At 52.7% G+C, this 26,830-nt stretch overlaps 1 protein-coding gene and 1 long non-coding RNA gene across 2 annotated transcripts in view; one reads left to right on the plus strand and one right to left on the minus strand.

The window, feature by feature from the left end:
* SHB (SH2 domain containing adaptor protein B) overlaps nucleotides 1-19,636 on the minus strand; it is a 124,958-nt gene extending 105,322 nt beyond the window's left edge. The window contains exon 1 of the mRNA XM_045840945.1: nucleotides 18,302-19,636. Within this exon, the coding sequence (XP_045696901.1) occupies nucleotides 18,302-19,024 (723 nt within the window). The 5' untranslated portion in view covers nucleotides 19,025-19,636. The remainder of the gene's footprint in view (nucleotides 1-18,301) is intronic.
* Nucleotides 19,637-19,805: 169 nt separating this feature from the next.
* Nucleotides 19,806-26,528, plus strand: LOC123820016. Its single transcript, XR_006785877.1, has 3 exons — nucleotides 19,806-19,928; nucleotides 24,139-24,255; nucleotides 24,810-26,528. It is a non-coding gene; the product is annotated as an uncharacterized LOC123820016 (long non-coding RNA).
* The last annotated feature ends 302 nt before the right edge of the window (nucleotides 26,529-26,830 follow it).

Raw genomic sequence — 26,830 nt, forward strand, 5'->3', positions numbered from 1 at the left:
TTTCTTGTGTCTCATTAACTGGGGACAACAGTCATCTGATGTTTAAGCCTCGGCCTGACAGTGAAAAAACCCCCCAAACTAAAAAACACCTCAATCGCTAGTGACCACCTCTTATAAGAGCAACCCCATTCCCCAGGAACCTGTTGTCTGGAGTTGGCCATTAGGGGCTGGGCGTCCTGGGAAGTCTTTGGAAAAGACAGCACCTGGTGACAGAGAAGAGCCCCTGGGCATCTTACAAATGGAGACACTGGGGCCCAGAGAGGGGATGGGACTTGTCTAAAGTCACCCAGCCACAAAACCTCAAAGTTCAAGTTATCCAGAGTGGCTACAGAATTTCAGGTTCTGAGCTAGGAGCTGTGAGGGAAAATCAAAAATGTTCTCACAGAGTTGAGTCCCTGGCATCCAAAAGGACAGGGATGTCAGAAAACCGTGGAGGTTTGACAGGCCTTGGCCATGTGTCCTGACCTGAGTCTGTTTTTTTTACATGAAAAATGAACAATATCCTCATTTCAGCATTCCTGGGAGAATTACACTGAGGTATGTAAGACATCCCATGGAGCAGAGCACACAATGGGCGCTCAAGTAAGAGGCTTACAAGCCCTGATTGGTGTGGCTCAGTGGATTGAGTACCAGTCCATGAACCAAAAGGGTCGCTGGTTCAATTCCCAGTCAGGGCACACGCCTGGGTTGCAAGCCAGGATCCCAGTAGGGGGTGCATGAGAGGCAATGACACATTGATGTTTCTCTCCCTCTCTTTCTCCCTCCTTCCTTCCCCCCCTCTAAAAATAAATAAATAAAATCTTTTAACAAAGAAGAGGCTCATAATCTCAGGCATGAGGATGAGATGCTTTCTAACTGAACATTCCACTGCCCTAACCCACACGTGCATACACACACATACACCCTCCCGTACAGGTGCCTCTTTAAGACGGCAAGGCTTCACTGGGCACCTGTCCTGTGCAGGGCACGTTCTGCCCGCCTCCGACAGGGAAGTTAACGGAGGAGAAAACTACAAGCTGCCTTTGGAGCAGCAACATTCCCAGCGAAGGAGGGAGCAGTCCCCTTCTCCCAGTTCCCTCCCGTGTCAGGACACTTGTAAACAACAGCACAGCCCAATAGGAACTGAGAAACAGAAGCAGATGCAAAGCAGGTTGGTCTGCTTTTGGGAAAAGCCAGGACAGATTTCTTTCAAAGGGGTGAGGGAAAATCCCCAAACCTTCCTGGAAATCAGGCCCATAAATCCCTCTGCTCTGGCCCTTTTCCTTTCATGGAATAGCTCGGCATGCCAGCCAGCGGGAGTTTAGCAAGAGAGGGTATGAGCTGCAGCTTCCTGTGCTGGGCTGTGCAGTTCCGATAACAGGGCCCTGCCCAAGCGAAGGCTGTGACACAGACAGATGATGTCCTGATCGAATACCCAAGGCCAGCACTGGCACCGATGCACAAGCCTGGGGAGCTTATGTAACAAAGGGCTTGTCACCACTTCCTGTGATCCTCATCACCCGCATTCCAACACAATGACACACTCCTTCAGCCCTGGCTTTGAAGTTCAACAACTTACTGGGATGGCCGGATGGCCCACCGGGCCAAAGCTCAGCTGGGAGGCAAAGTGCCTGCACTGGCTCACCTTCTCATTCCCCTTTGCACCTGACTTATCACTAGTTTGCTTATAAAAAAAAAAGGGGGGAAAAAAAAGCACCTTTGTGATTACAGCATGTTTTTAAAAACTGAAAAATACCTGACTTTTCTGTGACAGCCACTGTTGGCATGGGGTCTATTTCCTTCCAGCCTCTTTTCTACAAGTGTGTGGGCATGGGGTGAGGGGAACATGAATGTGCGGCTTTTTATATCCGACTTTTACAAAGCATTGTGGAGTAAGCCTTCTCCCTCTGGACTACTCGGCATTGAGATGCTCAACTTGGCTTTGGTAGGCCACTTGCCTGTCGCTGTGCAAAAGCGTCGCACATCAGCCATTGCCCACGGCTGGGTATTTAGGTGATTTCCAGTTTTTTTTTTTTTTTGGTTTTCCAAGTGCTGTGGGTTACCAGCAACTAAATAACTGTGACTCTCTTCCCTCTATCCTTGGGATAAATTCCTAGGAGGGGAACCACTAGGTCATAGAGCAGCGACCTTTAAGCTTCTCCATGTCGTCCCCTCACTGTTTCCTGTCACTCTTTCTGTGACCCGGAACCAAATCTACAACATTTTTAGGGCAACTTTGATTTATGAAGTCCTTTCACAGTGGCTATATCGGCTGACCTCACGACAAGCCAGCTATGAAAAACAGCCTCATGTCAACATGGGAAAAGGGATCAGAGAGGTCAAATGACTTGGCCAAGGCCACAGAACTTGAACCCAGGCTCAGCCCGAGTAGTGGGGCCACAGTGCCTCTCGCAGGCCCCTGGGCCAGAATTTGAGCCGGTACCGTGGGGGAACAGGACAATCTACAACACACACGGCTTGCCACAAATCCCCAAGACACACCCTGTGACTGTGAGTCCACCTGTTAATGCCTGTCAGTGCTTTAATCGTCCAGCCACTGACCGGTGCAGGGAAAAGCCACAGTGCTTGCACACAAGGACTCCTTATTCAGCAATGGGGAAGGTTCTCTGTCACCACTACAGAACGAAGGCGTAGAAAAGTTCACGCCCCTAGTAGCTACAGGAATAGACTTGACAGTAGACTGGCTCACTTGTCTCTGATTTTCAGACTGTGTGTATAAGATGACCTTAGATTTCACATTCAAACCAGCCTTTGAAATTCAAATATACAGATCTTCCAAGGAAGCCGGGCCTCTTCCTGCATGGGAAGCCCTGATTTCCCATTTTGAAAAAAAAATTTTAAAGAGAAGTTTGGGTAAGACAAAAACACATGAACTTGTTTTGTTTCGGTACAGTTCACAGATCTAAAGTCCTTTTTCCATCCATAACTACGAGATGGCCATCAGAAATGTCTAAGATGAAATGACCCTCTGAATGAAAGTGTACAATTGAAATTTACTTCCAGAGTAAGAAATGTTTGAGCTCAAGAGAATTGCAAGCTGCTGAACTTTACAGAATCCAAAACTCTGAAGTGCTTGCTGGGTTGCAGAGAAATGGGTAAAACCAGGAGAAACCATCAAAAGCAAGAGAGTATGATATTTTCTGGGATAACCATTCCCCACAGGACTGGGAAGGTATAAAAAAGGCATTTCTAATTTAGGGGGAAAGAAATGGAATGGCACAAAATAAAAGCGAAGAAGGTGCCTTACCCCCATCCGCTGTACTTCCAAACTGTTTAATCAGCATCCCCCCGTGAGCTGTCACTACCAGCAATTTCTGCTTCCTCTGGAGGCTTCATGTCTAATCATCTTTAAGGACTCCTTAAAACAAAGGGTTTGCCTGCATGGAGATATTTCTCTGCTTTTCCAAAACCAGGCCCCCTTCTGCTCTGGTCTGCATGTGATGATCAGAATCAAGGATGCAGATGAAAATCAAGGAGGGGTGGGGTGCAGGGAAGGGAGGCAAGACTCCAGATGCAAGCCCGGGTTTGGTGCCTGCACTTTGATGGCGTTCAGGCCGAGGCCTGTACAATCGGGGGCGTAACAGCGTTCTCAGCTGTCCTGTGGGTGACTAGGAAGCGATGACACCAATTCCCATCTTGTCACTTTGCAGTCACACCAGAGAAGGCTTTCAGACAAATCCCACGCCCCGCAGAAGCTAGGCAAGCAGGAACCAACTGACAGATGAATTCCCCAAGCGTGTGTCCCAAGTGTGGGGCAAGAGCCCCCTGAGGTGGACTGATGGCACATTATTCCTGGATCTTTGTTTACAAAGCATCTCTTCTGGACTCGGAATGCACGCTCTGATGGCCAGAGGGGCCTGTCTGATTCAGCAGGGAACGGGGAAGAAATTGGCCAAGGATCCTCAGGGGGCCCTTCGATTGAGCCTAGCAAACATCTCTTCATCAAGGCTAATGTTTCTTCCACTCTGGGGACCTAAAGGCTCCTGAGCACTTACTGCTTCTTTGAGAGCTTCCCCCTGCGTAGGACGTCCTCTAAAGGTCAGCATCCCAGCACCGACCACAGCTACAGTGTCCCCTTCTAAAGGTTCCAGCAGCAGCTCTACCGCAGCTCCCTCCTACCTCTGTGGACCTGTGCCTGCCCAGACATCCTGGCAGGCCTCTGACTCCATGAGGTGCAGCCATCAGAGGGGAGGGCTGAGCCTCGGTCTCAAGGTCGGGTGACTAGCTCTGCTGGCCCCCAGAACAAACACTGCCTCCTCCCCCAGCTCCTTCCTCCCACACAGCATGCCTAGTAGATGTAATGGTTGGTGGCTTTGCCCTTTCCTGCTCTATGTTTCTGCAGCTCCCCAGAGAGAAGGACCACGGGTGGAAATGTATCTCCATTCCCAACCCAGGTCCTGGGGACCCCTGGTGCACCATCTGCCTGACTCCGACAGAATGTGGACAAATGCTCTGGTGGAGTGGATAATTGACAAACCCCCAAAGAGGGCATCTCAGCTATTGACAACAGCCACCCAGAAAAATCTATCCCCTTGACAAGTGCTCGGTCAATCTCCCTCCATTGACCAGTGCCATCTGACAGGAGCCTGAACAGTCAGTCAAGAGTTTTTCATGCTTAAGGATGCAGGTTGGGGCCAGGCCCCTGCTGCCTCTGCCTTCCCTCCCCCACTCTCCATAACCCATTCATTCTCTTCGGCTGCAGACAGCCAGCTGTCCTAATGCACAGACCTGACCCTGCCACGCCCTGGCCCCACCGTCTCTCATCGTCCACAGAAAGCGGACCAAGCTCTGTGGTCTGGCCTCCTGGCCTTCAGACGCCTCGCCTCCCATCCCAGCATCGCTGCCCGGGTGTCCTCTCGCAGCCTTTCCTTCAGGCACTCGGGACCGTCCACAGAGCCCCTTCCTGGGGTGCCCTCTTCACTTCACCAGTTTCTAAATACCCGTCTTCCCTCTCCATGAAGGCCCAGTTCCTGTATTTCCACCTCCTCAATGAAGGCTTCCCGACTGAGACTCGTTCGGCAGCATTAATCTGGAAATAAATGTGAAGAGTGTGTGGCTCAAACCAGACGCCTTCTCAATAGTAGAGAACTGTGGTTTTTAAATGGCTCTGGCCTTGTGGTTTAGGGAGCACCAGGTGATACAGAACTGACCTCTGTCACTGTTCCCTACAGCCTGTAGCACAGAGGTTTGTTTAGGCTCGACAGAAATCAGACTCGCTGCCTGCTCTTGACCTCCCTGTCTGCAGCTCTACCCAGTGCTGGCTGTGTCACTGACAAGGAGGTACTAAACAAACAAACAAACAAACAAAACCCTGTGTGCCTCAGCTTCCCCATCTATAAAATGTGACTCTTAACAGAACGCACACCCCAGGGGGAGTTGTGGGCCTCAGCAAGTTAACATTCACAAAGCCCTCAGAAGAGCAGTGATCCAGGCAGAGTTCTGGCTTTTGCTCTCCAGCTGCAGGGACTCATGGGTGAACTGTAAACTGACTGTCAAGATAAGGACAGTCACTTTCTGAGGATGACCCCCCTGGGTCGGAAAGGGCAGCCCAGCCCGAGCTCTAGGCTGGGCGGAGGCCAGGACAGACTGTGACCAAAAAGAATGTAAAAACACTCATAAAGCTCTTCCTAGATCCCAGGGCTGGGCTAGGACTCAACGACGTGGCGTGACATACAGTGTAATGCACGAGGTAGATGCTCTCAGTCCCTTGGGACCATACAGATGCTCACCAGTGTTCAAAAATCTGCATTTTTCCCCTTAACTTATTCTCCGTGAACACTCCTGGCCGTAATCTGTTCCAACAACACCCATTCATTACTGTCACAAACCTCATCGTGGACACCGCAGGATGGATTACCCTGACACCGGCCCGGGCCAGAAAGAGAGGGACACACAACAGGAGTCGAGGAAGTGTCTCGCAGTGATTAAACCCAGGACGCCTGGGCTGAGGTGGACAAACACGTTAGGGGCAGGGAAGAGCTCTGTGAATTCAGATCACTTGAATTGGACTTTGGTAGGTGTGAAAAACATGTAAGTGACCAGAAATAATGTGATCCCCACATGCCACCTCCTTCCGTCCTCCTCGCCCTTCAGGTCTGAACTCCCCCATGCCCAGTCTGCTCCCCGCTGCCCCCGCCCAGCTCGAGCGCCACTGCGGCTCTGCTCGGAGTCCCCGGCCCGTCTCCCCCTCTCTCCTGGCGGTGCCCTCCTTCTGTCGGCTCTTAGAGGTACAGCAGGTCCTCACATCACGTCTTCTCATTCAGTGCTGTTTCATCAAAGGTTGATGAGACGCCATAGAAACTGAACTCTGGTTACTATAAATTAGCCTATGGTAAAATTGGTTTTGTTATTGGTTTTGTTATTGGTTATTGGTTTTAGCCATTTTGCCTCAAGTCGTAGAACCTACTGACGATGCTGAGGGAGGATTCACTGTCATCTTGGACAGGGCCCGCACAGTGTGGGAACACGGTAGGTACCCCCAAAACTGTCTGCTGCACAGATGACTAAATGTTGCATCCCTATCTCCACAAAGTTATGGAGTACACAGGCACACCTGGTTCAGGCCACACAGGCAGGGCATGTGGTCTGCCCCAAATGGACCCAGACGGCTGCTGCTCCCCACCCCGTCTGGGAGGGGAGGCAGCCCCACCAGAGGTGAGCAGAGGCATTCCCAGCCTCATCCCACCCACAGCGCCAGGTCTGGCATCCAGAGGTGAAGAAGCGCTAATACCCAGTTACTTCCCTCAGGTGCCAGATGCTGAATGTGTAATAAGCGCGTGGGTACCTGCAGACGAGAGGTTTCATCTTATAGAGACAAGGCAAAATTATCATTATCATAATAGCTGATGAGACCCAAACGCGGTCAGGGTGTGAGACGTCCCAAGTCACACTGTGTGAGTCTAAACGGAGCCTGAAGAAATGCAGACAGGTCCTAGTGCAAACAACAAGGGGAGGGTGTCCGGGCCAACTGGTCAACCAGAAGAATAAAATTAAACCTACCTCATACCCTGAAATCAAACTCCAGACAGATGAAAAATTTCAATGTTTTTTAAAAAATCAAAGTATTAGAGGAAAATGTAAGGAGGTGCTGGAGTAAGGAAGACATTTTTAAGCAGCACACTCAAGAAATCACGACGAACCCTGGCTGGTGGCGGCTCAGTGCGGTGCAGCACTGTCCCGTGCACCGAAGGCTGGTTAACCCTGGGACAGGGCAGCCTGGGCTGCAGGCTCCACACCCAGCTGGGGCACGTCAGGGAGGCAACTGAACCGACTGATACTTCTCTCTCACATCAATAGTTCTCTCTCTCTCTCTCTCTCTCTCAAATCAATAAACATATCCTCAGGTGAGGATTTTAAAAAGTAAGAAAAAAAAAGAAGTCATGAAGAACATGGAGACTGACTTAACAACAGCAAACAAGTCAGTGTCAGCAACAACGGTCACCAGACACAAAACCTAAAGGCAAAGGACAAACTTGTAAAACACATTCTGCGGCCCACGCGGCAGGTGACGGGCAGCCAACCTACCCACAAAGAGCTCTTGCAAGTGAACAAAGGAGAGGCAGACCCTGCAATAGGAAGGGTGGACAGAAGACAAAAGTATGCAATTTTAAAAAAGAAACAAGAACGGTTAACACTTATATGCTCTAGTAACCCAAGAATTTGCAAATTAAACTGCACTGCACTAGAGTAACAGGCGTCAACTTGTGCAGACTTTCTAGGATACAATCTGAAAGCACGTTTGAAAAACTTTACCTTCTCACCCAACAATCCTCCTTTTGGGAATCATTCCGAGGGAGATCATCACAGACTTAGGCAAAGAATTACAAAGATGTTTACTACAGTGTCGTTCAATTACCAAAAACTAGGGAGAGCCTAAATATGCAAACGGAATGCTATCCAGATTTTAAATTTACTGTTGTTGCATGTTTAAGATAACGTAGAAATCCTCTCATGTCTTTAAGCAAAAAGAAAATAGATACAATATTACTTAATTTTAGAGGAGGAAGAAAATGTATTATATGTAAGCATTGAGAAAAAGCTAGGTGGACAGCGAAAGAGCAGTTTCTTGGAATTATAGAATTAGGGTTGGCTTCTATTTTAGTTTTGGTTATCTGCATTTTCTATACCAAACTTGTCTTAGTTTTGTTAAAGGAGGAAGAAAAAAGTTAACAAAGAGAGAAACACTGAGCTACATTGAAAAACCCAAGCGTGCAGTCCTGAGGAACTGCCCCCTTGAAACTGCCCCCCACAGAAGGGCAGGTAGTGGCTGCACCATTCCACGAATGCCAGGCGGGCCCCGCATCACGTGTGGCTTTGGAATGCACTGGAGGGATTACGGGGCTGTCTGGCTTGCTGGGAGTGTGCATCCAGCCAAACAGTGAAGCTTCACTGTAACTTTCTGGTCATTTTTGTTTTTACAATCTAGCCAGAAGAAAGTGGGAAAGTCCCATTCCCTGCACTCTGTGTGACCTGCCCCCCAGCCCAAGTTTCGGTGAGCCCCATATAAGGGAGGACTTCCCCAACAATCACAAGTGCTCAGCGGTGAAACGCTCTGCTTAGCAGAACCGGCAGGCATCAGCCTTGTCCCTGGAGACTTAACCTGGCAGCCATCGACGCCTACCTGCGGTGTCCAGCCTTGCAACACCCTATGAAACTCATTCAGGTGACCTCTTCCAAATTCTGGGAATTGGAATAATTTGAGACGGGTGGCAGGGGAGACCCTTCACGCCCAACCTCTTCCCCCCCTTTCTCGATCACGGCAGTTACACTAAAGCAATCAACTCCCAGGTTCTGGCCGCACCTGCACACGCAGCAGCTGGACGAGGATCCCCTCTGTCCGGGATGCCCCATCAGCACTTTCCGCTGGACCTGTCTCCCATATGGCCTCCTTATCCTGGTGGTCCATTTTCCCCAGCCCCTGATGAAGGCCACCCATGCCACCTCTGGGTTCGCAGGAACCTCCCGGCCCTGGAGGGTAGAGAAGGGCTTGCTCCCAGCTGAGGACCCAGGTACTGGATCAGTTCCATTCGCAGAACGGTGACAGATCCTCCGGGGGGATTTTCGCCATCTCGGCTAATGAACACTGTCCTCCAGGCTGCTCAGGCCAAAACCTGGGAGTCATCCTTGACTTCCTTCTCCCTCTTACACCTCACATTTCAGTTGCCAGGAAATCCTGCAGCTCTGCCTCCATGATGTGTCCTAAATCTGGTCCTCTCATTACCCACTGCCGGCGCCCCAGTTCCCGTGGCTGCAGGGCCTCCAGCTGGTCCCCTCTAGTTTGTTATTCAGTAGGCAGTCAGAGCCATCCTCTCAAAACCCAAGTTAGATCCCGTCTTTCCACTGCTCAGAACCCCCTCCACTGACATCCCATCTCACTAGGAGTTAAAGCAAGAGACCTTTTCAGTGCCTCCGGGGCTGGACACACTTGGCCTGCCCAGCCCACCTCAGACCTCGTCTGCCGCTCCTGCCCACCTGCTGCCCTCAGTCACGCTCGTCTCCCTGAAGGACCCGGGCATGCTCCTGCCTCGGCTCTTTCCCCGACTGTTCCCCCTCTGTCTGGAATGCTCCTTTCCGAGAGAGCTGTGAATCATGTTACCACATCCTTTAGCAGAGCCCTCTCAGAGCACCCATCTGAAACAGCACCCCACCCCAAACTCTGGCCCACTCCAGCCTCCGTGTCCTGCCTCACTTTTCTCCACACTCTCTACCTGACATGTTCTATTGGTTGATCCCCTCCTGGTAGGGCAAACTCAGGGGAGCACAAACTTGTATCTCTATTCACGGCTGCACCTGAAGAGAACAGCACCCAGCACGGGGCGGACACTCAGCAATGCCTGCTGAATGAATGAATGAACGAGGGGCACGGCCCCGGGATGGGTTCCTGCGGCCCCACTGAGGACTCTGGGCCCAGCCCCGAAGGGAAGGCCCAGCAGCGGGCCGGTGGTGTCTGGCCCCCTCCCCACCGGGCAAGTCTCTCTCCCCTCCGTGGCCTCCTCAGGAAGCCCCTTTCTGACCATTATTACTCTTAAGAACTGCTTGGAAAACCCAGGGCCTGAGTCATTCCCCAGGGCTCTGACTAACTCTCTCTCCGTCCCTTGGACCCGCCTCCGAGAGCCTTCCTCTGCGGCAGAATGGGAAATCCAGAGAGACCGCCCCATGGAGAAAATGGAAAGGAGCACAGTGATTTAAAGGAAAATCCGATTCTTCCTGGCTCAGCAGCTGAGAAAGCGCAAGCTGTCAGGAAACCAGTGCCTCTGAAAGTGAAACATTAATAGAAATATTACTGGAAAATACCAAACAGGAAGAGGAGGAAAATTCCATTGTGGAGGCAAGGTCCACGGTCGATCCTCATTAATGGTCTTGGTAAAGCGTTTCAGAATCAAAACAAGGAATGAACCGGAAACCAATCAGGCTGTCACCCTTCCCATGGACTGGAGCTTTGGCCAAGCCGCCTCCACATCACCCGGGCACAAAGGGCACTACTGGGCCAGGACACAAGGGCAACAGCCTGGCCCTGGCTCAGCCGATACCTGCGGTGAGGCAGGGCAGAGTCCACGCCTCCCTGGGGCCTGGGTTTCTCCATCTGTAACATGGGGGTTACAGCACCTTCCTCACAGAGGACTCTGAAAATCAAATTAATTGTGGGGGTGGACGTGCCCCTTAAGCTGGGGAATACTTATATCAATGTAGGAATCAGTCTCTCCTACAATGTTAACAAAGGGGATTTTTTTTTTAATAAAGAGTAAGTGTTGCCACAAATAAGGCATGAGATTGTGCAGTCTGAGGTGGAATAGCACAGTGGCTAAAAACAAAGATTGTGGATCTGGGTTCAGATCTCATCTCTGCCCCTTACTGGCGGTGTGACCTTAGACAATTTATGTAACTTCTCTGTGCCTCAGTGTTCTCATACAGAAAATGGGAATGACAGCAGCACCAACCTCTAGGGGCACTGGTAAAGGGTAAACGAGTTAATGCTTACAAAGCATAGCACACAGAACAGTGCCTGGCTCACGTCGTGGGAGTACTGGCTAATATCACTACTGGGGAAAGCTCCAGTAGTGATTCAAGGCACTATACTTTCTTTACTCCAATGCTTCCTCCAAGAAGCCCTCCCTACTTCCCTCAGCTGAAATGGATCTCCCCCTCACCCTCCTCCTCCTTTGGCTCCATGGACTCAAGGCTCTGCCCAGAGCAGCTGGGTGTCAGGAGGGCTGCTCCTTCTCCCGCTACTTTGTTTACTGATACACTCTGCCACAAAGATCTATGTTGTCTATGGATACACTACTTTTTAATTGATACACTACTTTGTTTACTGATACACTCTGCCACGCAGATCTATGTTCCAGCCTTGGTTCCTGCGGCCTTGCCAGAAGCTAAGCTCCTTATGGGCAGGTGCTACCTACCCCCTGGCTCATCATCTTGTATCAACATGGCCCCGATAGTGGACCGTATATGGCAACCCCTCAGTCAAGACTGGCCAAGCAGAGTTATGAAGTCGGAGTGGCAGAGACCACTGCAGCCTCTGCCTCCATCCTGCAGGAAACCCGCCAACACCGCCCTCCACCCAGCCTCAGAAAGCCAGCACCCAGCTCTCTGCTTCAGAGCCACAAATTCCGATTTACTTCCCAGGGGCCGGCCTGACCTACCTCTTCCCCCACAGGCCACTGCCTCTGGGCTATCTCAGCACTGAGATATAAAAGTCAGCTCCACGCGGAACTGCTCAGGGGAGCTCTTCACCACAGACAAGTTCGGCTTTGCTCAATGACCAGAGGAAGCCATGCCAGTTTCAGATGTTCTGTTTAACTCCTATTTTATGGGAAGCAACGCTTTGAGGCTGGGGAGAGGATGGGGTCAAGTCTTGGGGGTTAACTCTGGGGAAATCAGTCATGTTCTGAAATGGATCTCCTTTAAGGAAAGCTGGGGTTTTTTGTTGAAAAGGGACAAGGTACCACTAGTCTTTGCTCCAGAGCAGCACGCATGGCCTCGTCCACCCTGGGGACGGGGGGAGCACTTGGCGCTGGAGCGAGAAGACAGGACGGTGAAGAGCCATGTTTTGTGCGGCTGTCCTCTGGGAAGCGCCGACTCTGCGCGGAGAATTTCTCTATAAAATAAGTTGAGTGCTGCATTAACATCTCGTTTATGGAACTCAGAGGCAGATGGGGGAGGGAGAGGGAGAAAAGCCAGCTCTGGGGCCCCTTACCCCAGCCTGAGTGGGATGGGAATCAGGGTGACGGGAGCAAGAAGGGGAGGAAGAGACACACACGTCAGTACCAGGCCCACTCTACCCACTCAAATTGTGGGAATGGTTGGACACATTAACAAAAGCAGACAGGCTTTGAATTCCAGCTGCACAGGTGAGATCCTGGCTCTGTCACTTGGTAGCTGAGTGACATAAGGCAAGTCATTCACCTCTAAGCCTCAGTGTCTTTTTCTTTTAAAAGAATTTTTTGGATGCATTTTTAGAGAGAGGGGAAGGGAGGCAGAAAGAGAGGGAGAGAAACATTGACCTGTGAGGGGTACATTTATCAGTTGCCTCTTACACACCCCCAACCCAGGACCTGGCCCCCCAAGCACGGCATGTGCCCAAACCGGAAATCACAGGATGACACCCAACCCACGGAGCCACGGCGGTCAGGGGGAAGCCTCAGTTTCATTATCCATAAAATGGGGGCAATGCTACCTGTGGTGGGTAGATGGCATTGAAGGGCCTGACTGACGGCCTACCTGTATCCCTGCCCTTTGCCAGTGGATTCTGCTGCTCCTCCTCCTCTCTCCTCGGAACCTGGCTCGGTGACTTGCTTTGGTCAACAGAATGCAGCAGGCACAGTGTGCCAATTTCCAATCTCAAGGAAGCTTATGGGCTTCTGTTTTTCCTTGGAACTCTGCCACCATCACATGAACAAGGCTAGCCTACTTGGAGGATGAGGGACGACATGGAACAGAGCCTAACTACCACAGTCAAGGCCATCCTAAACCAGCTGACCCCCAAACATGTAAGAGAGCCCAGCTGGGGTCAGCAGGGCTGCACCACGCTCCCCCGACGCTGACCAGATGCCCGAGTGAGCCTGGCTAAGACCAAAAACACCACCCAGCTGACATGTGGGCTCACAGACAATAATAAAGGCTTATCATAGTTGAAAGCAGGGGTTGGAAATGACAGACCACAGGCCAGCTGCCTGTTTTTGTAAATAAAGTTTTATTGGAACACAGCTATGCCCTTTCATTCCTATATTGTCACTGGCTGCTTTCAAGCCACAACAGCAGAACTGAATAGTTGTTTTGGAGACTGGTCTGCAAACCTAAACATATTTACTCTCTGGCCTTTTATGAATAGTTTGCTAAGCCCTGGGTTAAAACTACCGAGTTCAGGATGATTTACTATGCAGCAATAGCTAACTGATACAGTACCTAAACCTCTTCCGGGGTGACTGTGAGGATTAAATGATCGATTCGTGGTTAGCATGAAACGCGGAGAACACATCTGTCCTCTGGGACGGAAATCAGTGGGAAAAACTGGGTCTGATGTGCAGGCACTTCTCTCACACTGCCTTTAAGGGATGGGGCTTCAACAGAGAAAATGTCCCAGGCTAAACCACAGCTACCAAGTATGGTTCTTACTTTTTCTGTCAATTACCTTCTTAAAACTGGAGGATGTGGCCATGAACCAAATGGAAATGACTCAACAACTCCTGTTTGACCCTGGCGTCCGTCCATCAAGCCACCCATCAATGATTTTATGTCAAAAGTACCCAAAGACAAGTCACAACTCCCCGGCAAGGCACGTGAGACCCTCTCTTCCCTTTGTGGCTCCAACCTCCCGCTGCCATCCCCCCGCACAACCGCTCTGCTGAGCCTCTAACCTTTCTCTCCCTTGTCTCCAGGCCTGGACATAGCTGTTCTATCCCTTCTGCATGGAGAGCCCTCCTCCCTACTCCCCTGCCTGGGGAATTCCCACCCATCCCTCCGGAGTCAGCTCAAATGGCGCCTCCTCCTGAAAGCCCTCTTTGACTTCCCAGATATGAGGATCTCCCAGACCTTTGTACACACTTCTGTTCTGACATTCCTTGGGTTACGATATTGTCTTATTAGCTGTATCTTTCTCCCAGACTAGACCTTGAGACGCTTCCTTCTTGGAAAGCTGGCCACCACGAATTTTCTCTGACTTCCCCCTGCCTAGCAGTCTGCTCAGACGTTGTTTGCTAAATGTTTAACAGAAAAAAAAAAGGTTAGACATGATATTATTTACTCCTTAGGAAACATGTTATTTAACTCAACTCTGTAAATGCTGACAAAATATAGAGTGTTGGAATGTGTTAGCATGTATTTAAAACTCGGGAAGATGATGTCATGATGCGCCTTGACTTTTTCCGCTGTGGTGGAAACATTTGCTTAACGATAAAGGAAACGAGCCTTCAGCAGAAAACGTAACGGGATGAGAACGGCGTGGCTGCACAGAAGCACCACCGGGTCACTGGCCCCTTTCGTCATTGCTCCTGTTGCGTAAAGGCAGCCTGAAGGGACACCATTTCCAGCTACCGAGGTTCTGTTCTCCCTTCCCAAGAGCTCGGGCCTTTACCGTCTCTCCCCGGACTATACTGCAACTGTCCCCTAACTCAGACCCCAGCTCCCCCAGGCTGCGGCAGCTGTTTGCAGCCTGGGATGCTCCCCAACCATGGCTCCGACTGGGTCCATCCGTTACTGGCTCAACAGTCTTCTGGGACTCCCCCGGGGGAAGGGGGATCCAAACTCAGACCCCCAGCTCTTTCATGTTGTCATCCTCTGTTTCCCAAAGCAGGCCCACTACAAGAAAGCTCTGGTTTCCAAAAAGACACTCCTTGTTGAGGTTAATATGTACACACACATATAACCACGCACATGCATGTGGACACACTTTCCTAGGCACACGGACACACACAGCACTGGCACGTAAGCGCACCTGTGGGCCGCAGTCACCCCTTTCTTTGCGCTGAAATGCTGCTTGCATCTCTAGATACAGCTCAAAGCTGCCTCCTAGGTGAAGACCTTGTTAAATTTCCCAAGACAAAAACCCCGGGAGACAAACGACGAAAACAGCGTGTGGGTCTCCACCAGAGGCTGAGGCCAGAGATCACCAACAAGCCTGCTGCAGCCTTCTGCCCTCCCCTGCTCACTCGCTCTGGCCCTGGGAGATCTCTGAGCACAATGGAAGTGCAGGTAAAAGCTGGCTACATTGACAACGTCCCTCTTCCACATGATTAACAGGGAACACGCCCACAACAGGATGCTAGTGGTAGTGGGGGGGGGGGGGAGTGTGACCAGGTGTGTGCGCGCTCCAGGACTCACCTGGGAGAACAGAAGGATGCCGAAGTGTGAGACAGAGGGAGGCAGGAGGGGGGCCCCCAAAGATAAACTATGGTGGGGGTGGCACCGGAGGCGCTGAAAGGAGGATCTGTGGACTGACAGTCACTACTCCACACCACACGCAGTAACTCAACTCAGGCCCAAGGTTAAAAACAAACACCGGGCCTGGCAGGCGGGGAGCATTCAACAGCACTATGGGTTCGTGTCCAACTGATAAAGGGAAGCTGGGCCTGAGATTCAGTGGCGTGCCAGAAGTGGGTGTCCGTGGATCCATGGGTGAGAGGCAGATGGGAGGCTCTGGGGGGCTCAGGGTTGGATCTACAGCATGCCTGGCCTTCAAAAGCTATCAGGCTAAAAATAATGTGAAAACCAGGCTGCCTGTGGCTGCCTGACCAGGAGTCGGGGGCTGGGTGCTGGCCCCAGATTAGGAGGCAGCCCCACACACAGGGCATCGGAGTCTCTGCATCCCCAAAGCAGCTCCAACTGAGAGACCCAGAAACCACTGCTGTATTAGTGGTTCTCAAAGTGTGGTCCCAGAATCTGCAGCAAAAGATCACCTGGGAACTTACCCGGGAATGCATATTCTCAGGCCCCACACCAAGCTTGGTCAACCAGACACTGCGGGTGTAGGGGTGGGGGCTCCCTCCAGGGGAGGGTTTGAGAACCACTGCCTCAGTGACCCTCTCTGGCTGTCTCCCCGCCTCCTCATTAGGAAGAACATCTGGTAGCTACAATTCCTCTGTATCCAGAATGGGAACAGCTTCTCAAAACATCAAAGGGCCCAAGTCACAAACTAGTAGGTGAAATGCAGCCCAGAGATCTTTTCCAAAAAATTGTATCTGCTCACATTACCTGGCAGCTAAATCCCTTCACTGGCCCTCCCTGTGCTTAACTTACAAGGTCCTTCCTGACCCCCACCCTGCTGCCCCTCTGGGGCCCTGCCCAACTCTCATCTCTCAGTTCCAGCCACAGGGACTTTACCTGTAGCCCCCTAAAGCACGAGGCTATCTTCTGCAGCCAGGGTCAGCACCCCTCCCCCATGACAACGGCCCCCCTGACCACCAGTCCCAGGTAACACAAAGTCCCATCGCAGCATTTGCCCAGAGGGGCCTGCTTCACCACTGAGCAGGGGAGGGCACAAGACCCATGAGAAGTAACTGACAGCAGAAGGAAGCAAAGTCTTAAACACACTTGACATTCCAGCTATAAAACATTATCCCTCAGTATTTGAAATAGTCTTAATTGCAATTAAGAAAAAATGTTTACTAAAGTTTTGAAAGCCATAAAAGAAGACTTTAGTGAGCAGGAAGAATGACAAGGAGTGAAAGAGAAAGGAGATTTGCCCACCTGGGAGCTGGCCATGGAGTTACCAAGGGGGAGGCAGGGAGCCCAGCACCTTTGCCTGTGACTCTCTCCTGATCGCTAGGCTGGGCCTCCCTCACACCTTCCATATACTCAGGAACTTTAGGTCCTCCCAGCCCAGCACCTAGACAAACCTGGGCCTTGCATAAGGCGACAGAGAGCTTCTTTGATGTCCCATTCAAGGTTCAACCACAAGCCCATGATCCCCGAGGCTCACAGAGAGATCTCCCCTTCCCCAAGGCAGCACCTGGTAGTTACTTGCTTCTTGTTACCTAGATGGGGCATCCTGGGTGCTTGGGAAGCTGAGTCCATGCTTCTGAGGGATGTCCCCAAACTGACCCCAGGGAGAGGTGGGACCCAAACCAGACTGCCCATGCTGTCTTCAGCAGACCCATTGGGGAGGGGATACTCTGGGGACCTGGGGCCTCAGGGATAGTAAGCCAAGCAGAAAAATTAAAGGGGTGTGCCCCCTTACTCCTCCCGACAGGAAAACAAAAAAGATCCTTTTCTGAGCACCAGCTGGCAGGTAGGAGCCTGTCTTCCACCTGTCTGGACAGCAGTTCTAAAAGGAACTCAGACTCTGTCAGTCTCCCCTAGCCCAGGCAAAAGTTTATCTTTGGGGGTGTGGGGGGGCACAAGAGGGAGAGCAGCTTGACAGCCATGTCAGGACACTGGGCCTCAGATGTAATCAAAACACTGCCTTCCACCAGAAGTGGACAGAACAAGTATTATTTTGTGGGCAAACGGAGGGTGTTGCAGGAGTGTGAAGGGGGGGCAAGGGCCCAGTCTGGCTGTAATGAACTAGCCTGCTTCAAATGGGGGGGGTGTCAAGATGGCTTGATATGTAAGGCAGGGGGGTGTCACAAAGTTGTTCTCTCTCCTGAGACAGTATGGGGTAGGGATGGGGTCAGGAAGAAAGGTGAGGATTGGAGGGGTGGGTCTCCTTCCAGCCAAGCCCCTGGGCAGACCCCCCTCCTGGAAAAGCTAGCGTGAAGGTTTCAGGGGCAGCTCCAGTACAAAAGGCAGCCGGAGTCTGGAAACCTGGCGCAGGGGGTGGGGCAGAGCTGGGCGTTTAGTGGGATTTACATGTGCACTTTTAGAGACAGCCGGTCCGGATCTGCCACCAAGAGTGCTGTGTAATACGGGGCGAGTCCCTCCCCAGCGCTGGACCTCAGTTTCCCATCTACAGGCCAGGGGGAATGCGAGAAACGGAAAAAGACCAGAGAAAACGCTTTTTTCGGTCCGTGACAGCTCTGACTTTCTTACTTTACTCCTCGGGGGCGGGAAGGGCTGGCTGAATGTCTCTTTCGTGGGCAAGGCCTGGCGGGGCTTTCTCGTCCGGTAACTTACGAAGTGGACACTTGGCTGTGGGCTTAGACAGGGGACGTTTTGGGAGAAGCAGCAAAATGGAGTGTGTCAGGAGGCGGACAATCCAGGGGAAAGCGCATGCGAGGGAACAGAATCAGGAAGATGGGTGGGAGCCTTGACCCCAGGGTCCTAGCAAGAAGTTGATATAGGGACTCGAAATCCAGACGGTGCCTCAGTTTCCCCATAGGCACGGTGGCCCTGGGACCTTGGGTGAGGCCAAGGGGAGCCTTACCTTGTCCTTCTTGCCTGACCCGCTCTCCTCCGCGGCGGAGGGAGCACACTTGTTGAGCAGTTTCTTGCTCCCGCAGGCTGTTGGGCTCCAGGTGCGGCCGCCCAAGCAGGCGCCCCCCGAGGAATCTCCGGCACTGCCCACGGCGCTCTCTACCTTGATGAGGCGGTGCTTGGGGGAGATGTAGCGCACCTCGGCCGGCGTGGCCGGGCGCCGCTCGCTGCTGCTTCTGTAGAGATGCGGGGAGCCGGAGGACGAAGACGAGGATGCGGCGGCACCCGCGCCAGAGGAAGCGCAGCAACAGCCCGCGGCGCCCGATGCGGACGAGGCGGAGAAGGCGCGCTGGCCTCCGCCCGGCTCCCCGCCGCCGCCGCCGCCGCCGCAGTAGTCTAGGCGACACATTGCGCGCAGTTTGCGCAGCGACGAGCCAGGCCCGTTGTAGGGGTCCTCAAAGTCGCGCTCCTTCTGTGCGCGGTAGGCGCGGATCAGGTCGCTTGTGCTGCCACTGTCGTCGGGCAGCGATCCCGACAAGGCCGAGAAACAGGAGGCGGCAGCCGGACCGCAGGAAGCCGAGGCGGCTGTGGGGGCCTGCGGCACGGCCTGGGGGTGCTGCGAGGGCCGGTCGCCCCGGCGCCGCTGTTCGCGGTAGTCGGGCCGCGGCGGCTGCGGGGGGCTCTTGGTCTTGCTGTTGCCCAAGCTGAAGTACTTGTTCAGCCACTTGGCCATGTCGAGAGGCCGCCTAGGGCCGCGGCGCGGGAGCCAGGTCCACCGCCGCGGCCATTCGGGGGGCACAGCTGCCGCCCAGGTCCCTCGGCGCCCCGGCCCCGGCGGGGGGCGTCCGGGGCGCCTGCTCCCGACGCCAAGTTCAAGTTCTCTCCGCCGCCTCCTGCCGGCCGCTCCCGGGCTCCGGCAGCTGCAGCACCGCCCTCTGCCTCCGCTGAGCGCCGCCGGGTCTTCGGATCTCGCGCCCCTCGCGGGCGCGTCTCATGGGATCCTGGCCCACGGCCCCGCGGAGAGCGAAAGGCCCGGGCACCCCCCTCCCCGCTTCGGACGCTCTGCGCTCCGCTGTGGAGCGCGCTGCTGCCCGTCGGAGGCGCAGTCTCTGCCTTGGCCGGGATCCCCGGCTGATAAGCGAACTTGTCGGCGTTCTCGGCCTCCCCTTCTTCCTTTCCGAGAGGGCTGGGGCGATCCCGGACCCGCAGCCGGAAAGCCAGTGACTGAGGGAAGCAGCCGGTGCCCGCCTGAGCCCGCGCGCCCGTGCCCGTCCCGGCGGCGCCTGCCGCTACCGCCGCCGCCGCCGCCTCCGAACCGCCGCGTGTGTGACACTCTGGCCGCCAGAGCCCGCCCCGCGCCGCGGCCCCGCCCTCCCCGGGCCGGCGCGCGCCCCGCCCCCAGCCCGCCCCAGCAGGCTCCGCCCCTCCCACCTCCGGGAGCCCGGCCGCCAGACCTTGGTCCAAGCCCCGCCCTCCTTGCGCCCTTGTCTTCCGCAGGCGCACCTCTGCCCCCTCAGCACGCGACACCTCCTGCGGCCTCTTCGGCGCCAGCTGCCGGGTGGTGCCGGAGGGCGCCGGGGTCCTGCGGTGCTGCCAGCCCCGCCTCGTCCGCCCCCCGCTGCCGCCTAAGGAGAGAGGTAGCCAGCCTGAGCCTGCAGCGCTCAGATACCAAACCCGTCCTTATCCCCAGGGACCCGTGCGCTGTGTACTCCAGGGAATCCCACTGTTGGGCGGATTGCGAAGGTCGATTAACGGGGGCATTTCTAGTTTACAGCGTGACTCGCGCGGAGGAAATGCGGTGCAGAGACCCCTTGGTGACTGGGTGCCTGTATCTTTCTTAAAAGGATGGAAACTCCGTTTCAGCACTGGTGTGTCAGATATTCGGAGAAGTCTTTATGCTAATGGGGATATTAGCAATCCAGACGACGGATGTGGCCAGGATAGGTGGCTGGTGCCCTGCCCTACACCAATCCAAGTGCCAGGCTAAGGAGAGGTCGGAATGTTTGCTTACCTTTTCAACTCTGAGGAAGTCGTGCTTCTAACCCTATTCAGGGACAACCTGTTTCAGGGAGCTGTGGGAATATTTAATGTCCAAGATTGTAGGAGCTGACAGGGCTCCATTTAATCCAGGGCCCTCATTTTACCGATGGAGAAAATGAGGCCCAGAGAAGGCCTCAGTTGTCTGGTCTTGTGGCTCCGAAATTATGTTATTTACATTAGTCTCTACTTGGCAACTTAAGGTCGTCCTTTGATTATTAACCAAAAATGAGGAAACTGAGGCAGAGGGAGGAACCAACTTGCTCTCCTGGCAGTGGCATGCTCCCAGTAAAGGCCAGAACTGCATGGCTATGGGCTAGGTGACTGCTACTAGAGCTGGAGCTCCTTTGAACTTGACTGGGCAAGCCCCAGAATATGGCTTACCTTAGGTGTGAAAACTGAAACCTGAGAAATTCTCTAAGAAGTCTGATTTACTAGGGCGATAACCCAAATTTTCAATAATCTCCATCTGCTACCTGTAAATTATAGATGAGTTTTTCGAGAGTCTATTTTTTTTCTGGTAGGCCACAAGGCCAGAGGCTCCTTTCGCTGGGACACAGCCCTGGCCACACTAGAGGTGGAGGTCAGACTCTCAGTCTGAGACTCTTGGACAGGGAGGGACCTACAGCTATTGACTCTTCCTCTGCCTGAGGCCCCTGTTGCAAAGTAGCAGAACCAGGACTTCAAGTTGGGCCTTACTCTGCAGCCTGTCTGCTCAGCCTTATGTAGTAAAGCCATCGAGCTGACTGCTTCAGGATCAGATTATTTGCTCTTTCCCTCTGTGGTCAGAGAACTCATTTTCTATGAGCCAGTTAAATTTTTCAGACTCACACAATCACACACCATCACCAACTACACAACCCCTTCACTGGGTGTGTGTGTGTGTGTGTGTGTGTGTGTGTGTGTGATGTGTCTAGGGGATGGTGGGAGGACCCAGAAGTTGACCTGGGCTAAGATGTTTATTTTGGGTATCCCTAGACTTAAATATCTCAAATTACACTTTAAGTCATTCCTCTGCTGGGGAAGCACTTAATTATCCTGCAAGTAAGGGGGGCCCAAATAGAAAAACTGAGGGACATCCTCATTAAGGCCCCACCTTTCAACCGACCACAAATCTTCTCCGGCTCCCTCCCTTCCCATCTCTGCTCAGGAAGGAAGATCAGCCAGATCCTGGCGACAGGCCAAGTGACCCGAGACAAGAAACTCCTCTCCAGGATCTGGAAATGTGTTCCCTGCATGTGGGTTGCACATGGAAGCATTGCCTCTGCCTTTTTCAAAGGTTTAGGAGGAAAAGTTATATTTCACAACTTACTTTTTTCATTTCACTTTCAGCAGGCCATGGGATCAGACCTACTTTTCCCTGTGATACCTCTGCTGGGGTGTAATTTGCAAGCCAGAATTATTGTAATGCTATAGTATTATGCCAAGAACTTCCAGCACACTTGTATATCTGCTCAACCCCTACACAGTCTGTGTTTTATTAACCCTACTCAGCATCCCAGCAATCTGGTGTTATTCCCAGTTTACAGATGGGGTAACTGGCCTAAGGTGGTATTTACTTTAAGCAGGCAGAAAAAAAAAACCCAACCAACCAAACAAACAAACACATGGATGTTTTCCTTTGGGAACTAGTACAGACACATCTTACAAGACTTGGAGTCAGAGAATCATTGTGAAAGGAAGCAGGAAAGTTTCCTAAGGATCACGTTGGAGAAGCAGTGTGTCAAGTGAGTAGAGGAGACAGGGTCTCGCAGGGAGAGGATCAGAGGGAGCCCTATGAGGGCTGCAGTTGAATAGGCCCTCTTTGCAGACAGCTGGTCTTTCTGTTTCCAGAGGGAAAAGTGGGAGCAGTGAAGGGAAGAGATTGACTCAAGAGGCACAGCTGGGAGTGGCACCCAGTCTCTTTACATTTTTTTTATTTTATTTATTTGTTTTTAGAGAGAGGGGAAGGGGGGAGAAGGAGAGGGAGAGAAACATCAATATGCAGTTGCCTCTCATGTGCCCCCCAATGGAGACCTGGCCCATAACCCAGGCATGTGCTCTGACTGGGAATCGAACCAGCGACCCTTTGGTCCGCAGACCAGCGCTCAATCCACTGAGCCACACCAGCCAGGGTGCACCCAGTCTCTTGCCATCACAAACCCCACACTGTGCCTGTCATTCTTCACATTTTTCACTTTTGTATCCCCCTCTCCCCCATTTTCCTCTCCCCAATTTTCTTTTTGGAAGGATTGGTTGGGGCCCTATTTCAGCTTCTGCCCTCTCTCAACCTCTTGCTTAGACCAAGATGGGTACATGGCAGCCCTATTCTCTGTACCTCCTTCCAGCATCTGGAGGTAGGCTATACATTGGTGGAGGCCTGGAAAAGTTGTGCCACCGACCAAACAGACTCAGCTCCTTCATTTCAGTCCATCAAATGTTAACATCAGTCAGTCCCCTGCTGTGTGGCAGGCCCCAGGGCAGGAGCCTGGGTCAGAAGAATTGATTTGGAAGTCATCAGTGCTCAGTGAGGGTCTGAAGCAAAACCATCAGTCATCGCTGACACCCTCTTTCATTTCTACTCCATCCTTCCCATCAGCAAGGAATACGCAGAGTCCTACCACCTCCCACACCTCAGCTGCGTCCACCTGTCCTTCGTCTGTGGCCTGGATCGTGGAAGGTGTCTCTTACCCATTTCCCTGCTTCTGTCTCAGTTGCCGGTGATCCTATTAAAAATAATCTATTTATGGCTCTCTGCTTGAACCCCCCTTTAAGTCCCCATTTCCCTAATAGCACATGCCCACATCCTCACGGTGGCTCATCAGGCCTTACGTGCTCTAGTCCCCTTAAATTCCTGGCCCCATCGTCTCCTGTCTTCTCCCCTGCTCTAGCCAGGCCTTCTCTTCCTGTTCCCTGCACACTGTGGCAGTCTGGGGCCTTTGCACGACGTCTCCTCGCCTGGAATGCTTCCCTGCAGCTGTCTCCGTGACTCACCCTTCAGTCCCTTCAGGTCTTATTTCGGCGTCCCTGCTCGGAGAGGCCTCGCCTGGGCAACAAACCCAGAAGTGTTGTCCCCACTCAACAATTAGTCTCCCTCAGCCCATTTCACACACAACCTATTTTACTTACTTTTCCTGTGTATTCTTTGTCTTGCCCCGCAATGGGAAAGGGGTCTTTCCTCTTTGTTGACTGCCCAAGTCCAGCGCCCAGAACAGTGGTGGATCCCTAGGGAGTGACTGTGAGTGTGAGTGGCTGGATCATGAAAGGCAGGAGGGCAGAGGGCTGGAGCTTGACCTTTCTGTCCGCCTCAGAACTGGTGCTAGTGGCTGTTCACTGTGGTCTGGAGGTGGGAGTGTGTCAGACTTGCTGTGTTCCCAGACGGTGTCCCAAGCAGAGAAGGCGGAGTGAGATTCTTCCCCATCTTCCTGGCATCCAGAGAGGGTCCCAGGAGGGCTGTGGCATCCAGGTAGCCTCTTCCCCACAAGTCCCAGTCACCCTGGCCTGCAGGCTGTCCCTGGTGTAGCTGAGACAGCTGTTGTTCTCCTCGGCTCAGGTACAGCTAATCTTCGGAATCTCATCGCTGGCCGGAAGATAATCCCCTGTATCTAGATTAAAGGCTGTGTTTTGACCATTACAGTGCATCCAGCATCCAGCCGACAGTTTAATTGAGCTGTTTATGCCGCTGCCTTGATCTCTTCCCAGAGAATTTACAACTAATTCCGAGTGTCTCTGTGAATTAAGTGGGCCTCTCCCAACATGCTTTGCCTGTCGTGTGCCTGTGCCAAATCCCACTTGTCCTTGTGTTACCCAATTATAGCCTCTCTCTCGCAGTCGTCTCTGGCCGATACCACTTCCAGCCCGCTTCCTCCCTGAGGTGGCCCTAAGGATCCGGCCCTGAGAATGGCCATCCCCCAGGACAGCCTCCACGATGTCTGTGGCAGCAGAAAGGTGAGTGGAGCTGAGAATTGGGAAGGGAGCAGAGAAGACATAAATCACGCTGTCTCCTTTGAAGTCACCTCCAGGCAACTGACAGTAACCCCCTAACAAGAAGAGGGTACAAATGTCTTTAGCACAGTTAAGTGTGATGGAAGAAAAGAGTTCTGGACCGAGGTCAAGACTTCCTCTGTGTCCTCTTGGGCCCTCAGTGTGTTCCTATGTATAAAACAGGACCTGGCAGATCATCGCTGCTCATTCTGTGTATGGAAATGTCTAAGGGTAGGGTTGCCGTATTTAGAAAAACAAAACAGTAACATTAAAGGGCATCCATGCAATAATTGGGCCCCTGTGGGGGGTAAAGAGGGCTCCCCAGCCCTCGCCCAGCCCCTGCGGATGAAATGGACAAGAACAGACATTCTCAAGCCCTGTTGAACATTAGAATCACCTCCCGAGTTTCTACGACCTCCCGTGACCAGTCTGTATTCCAGGCCAATTAAATCAGAATCTCTGGGGGTAGATTCAGGCATTTGTTGTTGTCGTTGTTGGTTCGTTTTATGTCTCTCCAGGTGAGTCCAATGTGGAGCCAAGCTTGAAAACCACTGGCCTGGAGCAGCAGCTCTTAAAAGTGAGATCCCTAGGACAGAGCATCAACTTCCCCGGAAAAGCAAATTGTCCTTTTCATTTTCAGTCCTTCGGAACCAGAAACTGGGGGCTGCGGCTCAGCCAGCTCTGCAGGTGATTCTGCTGTAGCTCAAGTCGGAGAGCCCATCTGAAAGCCCCTTTGATGACAACAGGGCTCTGTCCTGTGGGGCTTGATCTGCAAACTGGTGCTAGGAAAGCAAATTAGCTGAATTGCTTTGCAGTGATGCATCTTAATGGCCAAACTGCCTGTCCTCTGGCGGTGGCAGTGTAAATTATGGAGGCGGCAAATGCTGAGTACAGTGGCTTTTTCAGTCCCCCAAACATCAATCCGATGTTTGAAGCAGTCTTGAAGGCCACGATGGACACCTGGAGCATATTGGCCATAGAACAAGTTAGGCCAGAAGAGCCAGACACGGAGCACAGGGGTCTGAGGACATCAAGTTCCCTCAGGTCAGGCATCCTGCAGCTGGAGGACCCAGCAGAAGGGGCTTGACGCCTGTGGGCAAGGAGGAAATAGAAAGTGTGGCAGAAAGGAAACAGGGTCAGGGGGGCAGTAGGTCAGCCCAGGTCCTGGGACTCGGGCAGTGAAAATTAGGGGTGTCTCCAGGGCTGGCTAGGTGAAGGGAGTCAGCCACTGCTTCTGTGGGGAGCTAAGCCCAGGGCAGGCTCTACAGACTGGAGGGGGCAGGTGTCAGAGGCAGAGAAGGAAGGCCGTACTTGTTTAGTTTTGCTTTGTTTTGTATGGAAAAGCAAGTGGAGGTCAAGAGCAGAGCGGTGTTTCTCTGCAGCCGAGGAGGGTTGCAGTACTGGCCCACAAGCATCGTCAGATTTTCTTCTGTGGGCGTCTCACGGTCACAGGTTGGCTGGCTTCTGTGTCTGGGACGTGAGACTCTTCCGTCCTTGAGAGACGTCTGGAGGGAAGGTGGTAGGGGCTGTGCGTTATTCACTTCTGTCCGCGTCCAGGATTCACTCAGTTCCTGCCAAATGCTGGGCCCTGAGCGACAGACTGTGTGTGGACTTGAATCCAGGACAGATATGACAGATCATGGCTCCTAAATATGACTTACCACCTCAGGCCTTAATGAACCACCGCAGCGAGAGCCCAGAGACGTTCCCCATGCACAAGGGCCCTTGTCGCCCTGTAGAATCATTGCAGACGCTTTCTTTGCTGCCTCCCTTCCCCCTTCCTTGCACCAAGCCCCTCTCCCATCAGCCTGGCCCAGCTCCCTCCTGGGGGCTGTGCACACTGTGGGGAATAATCAGAAAAGAAGGGATTAAGGCAGCAAACATCAACACCCATGAGATTCCCCTTATCTGGGTTCCACTGTGAATGACTGTGTGCTGGTGTGTACAACCACGAATCCAAAGAGTTTAATCCTGGTTCATCTCTGAAAAGGTGAAGTATTGCTTTAAGGCTAACAGTTGGGAAAATGATTTGTTTCTTCAATGTCAAACCACACACACACACACACACACACACACACACACACAAATGCTCTTCCGATGATGCAATTTCCATCCCTCCACTTTGGCTGTAATATTTAAAGACAAGTTTTAAAAGTCACTTTCCGTGCATAATTTTCTTCTGATACACTACTTTGTCTATTTCTTGTTCTTGAATTAAAATGGTTACTGTGCTTCCATTGGAGGCTTTTCTAAGTGGGAAGCACTGGCCTAAGCCAGAGCCAGGGAAGAGTTAACATTGCAAATGGCTCTCCCTGGTCCGCCTGGGTTTGGGGGTGGATTGGGGGTGGAGACTGCCCAATTGTCTGTCCTTCTCTCCCCCTCCCTCCCTAGGGCTGAGTGCAGGATGTTGAGCTTCCCAAAATAACTCAGACCCTGCCGGGAGCTGGTTGGGAATAGACGATTCTCAGGATCAGAGGGGAACTCGTGCAGCCAAATGGTCCGAGGAGCCCAGCCACCTTCCAAGCCAAAAACGTCCCCT

This window comes from Phyllostomus hastatus, unplaced genomic scaffold, assembly GCF_019186645.2.
Source record: "Phyllostomus hastatus isolate PE091 unplaced genomic scaffold, TTU_PhHast_1.1 phas_contig_34, whole genome shotgun sequence".
Classification (NCBI taxonomy): domain Eukaryota; kingdom Metazoa; phylum Chordata; class Mammalia; order Chiroptera; family Phyllostomidae; genus Phyllostomus; species Phyllostomus hastatus.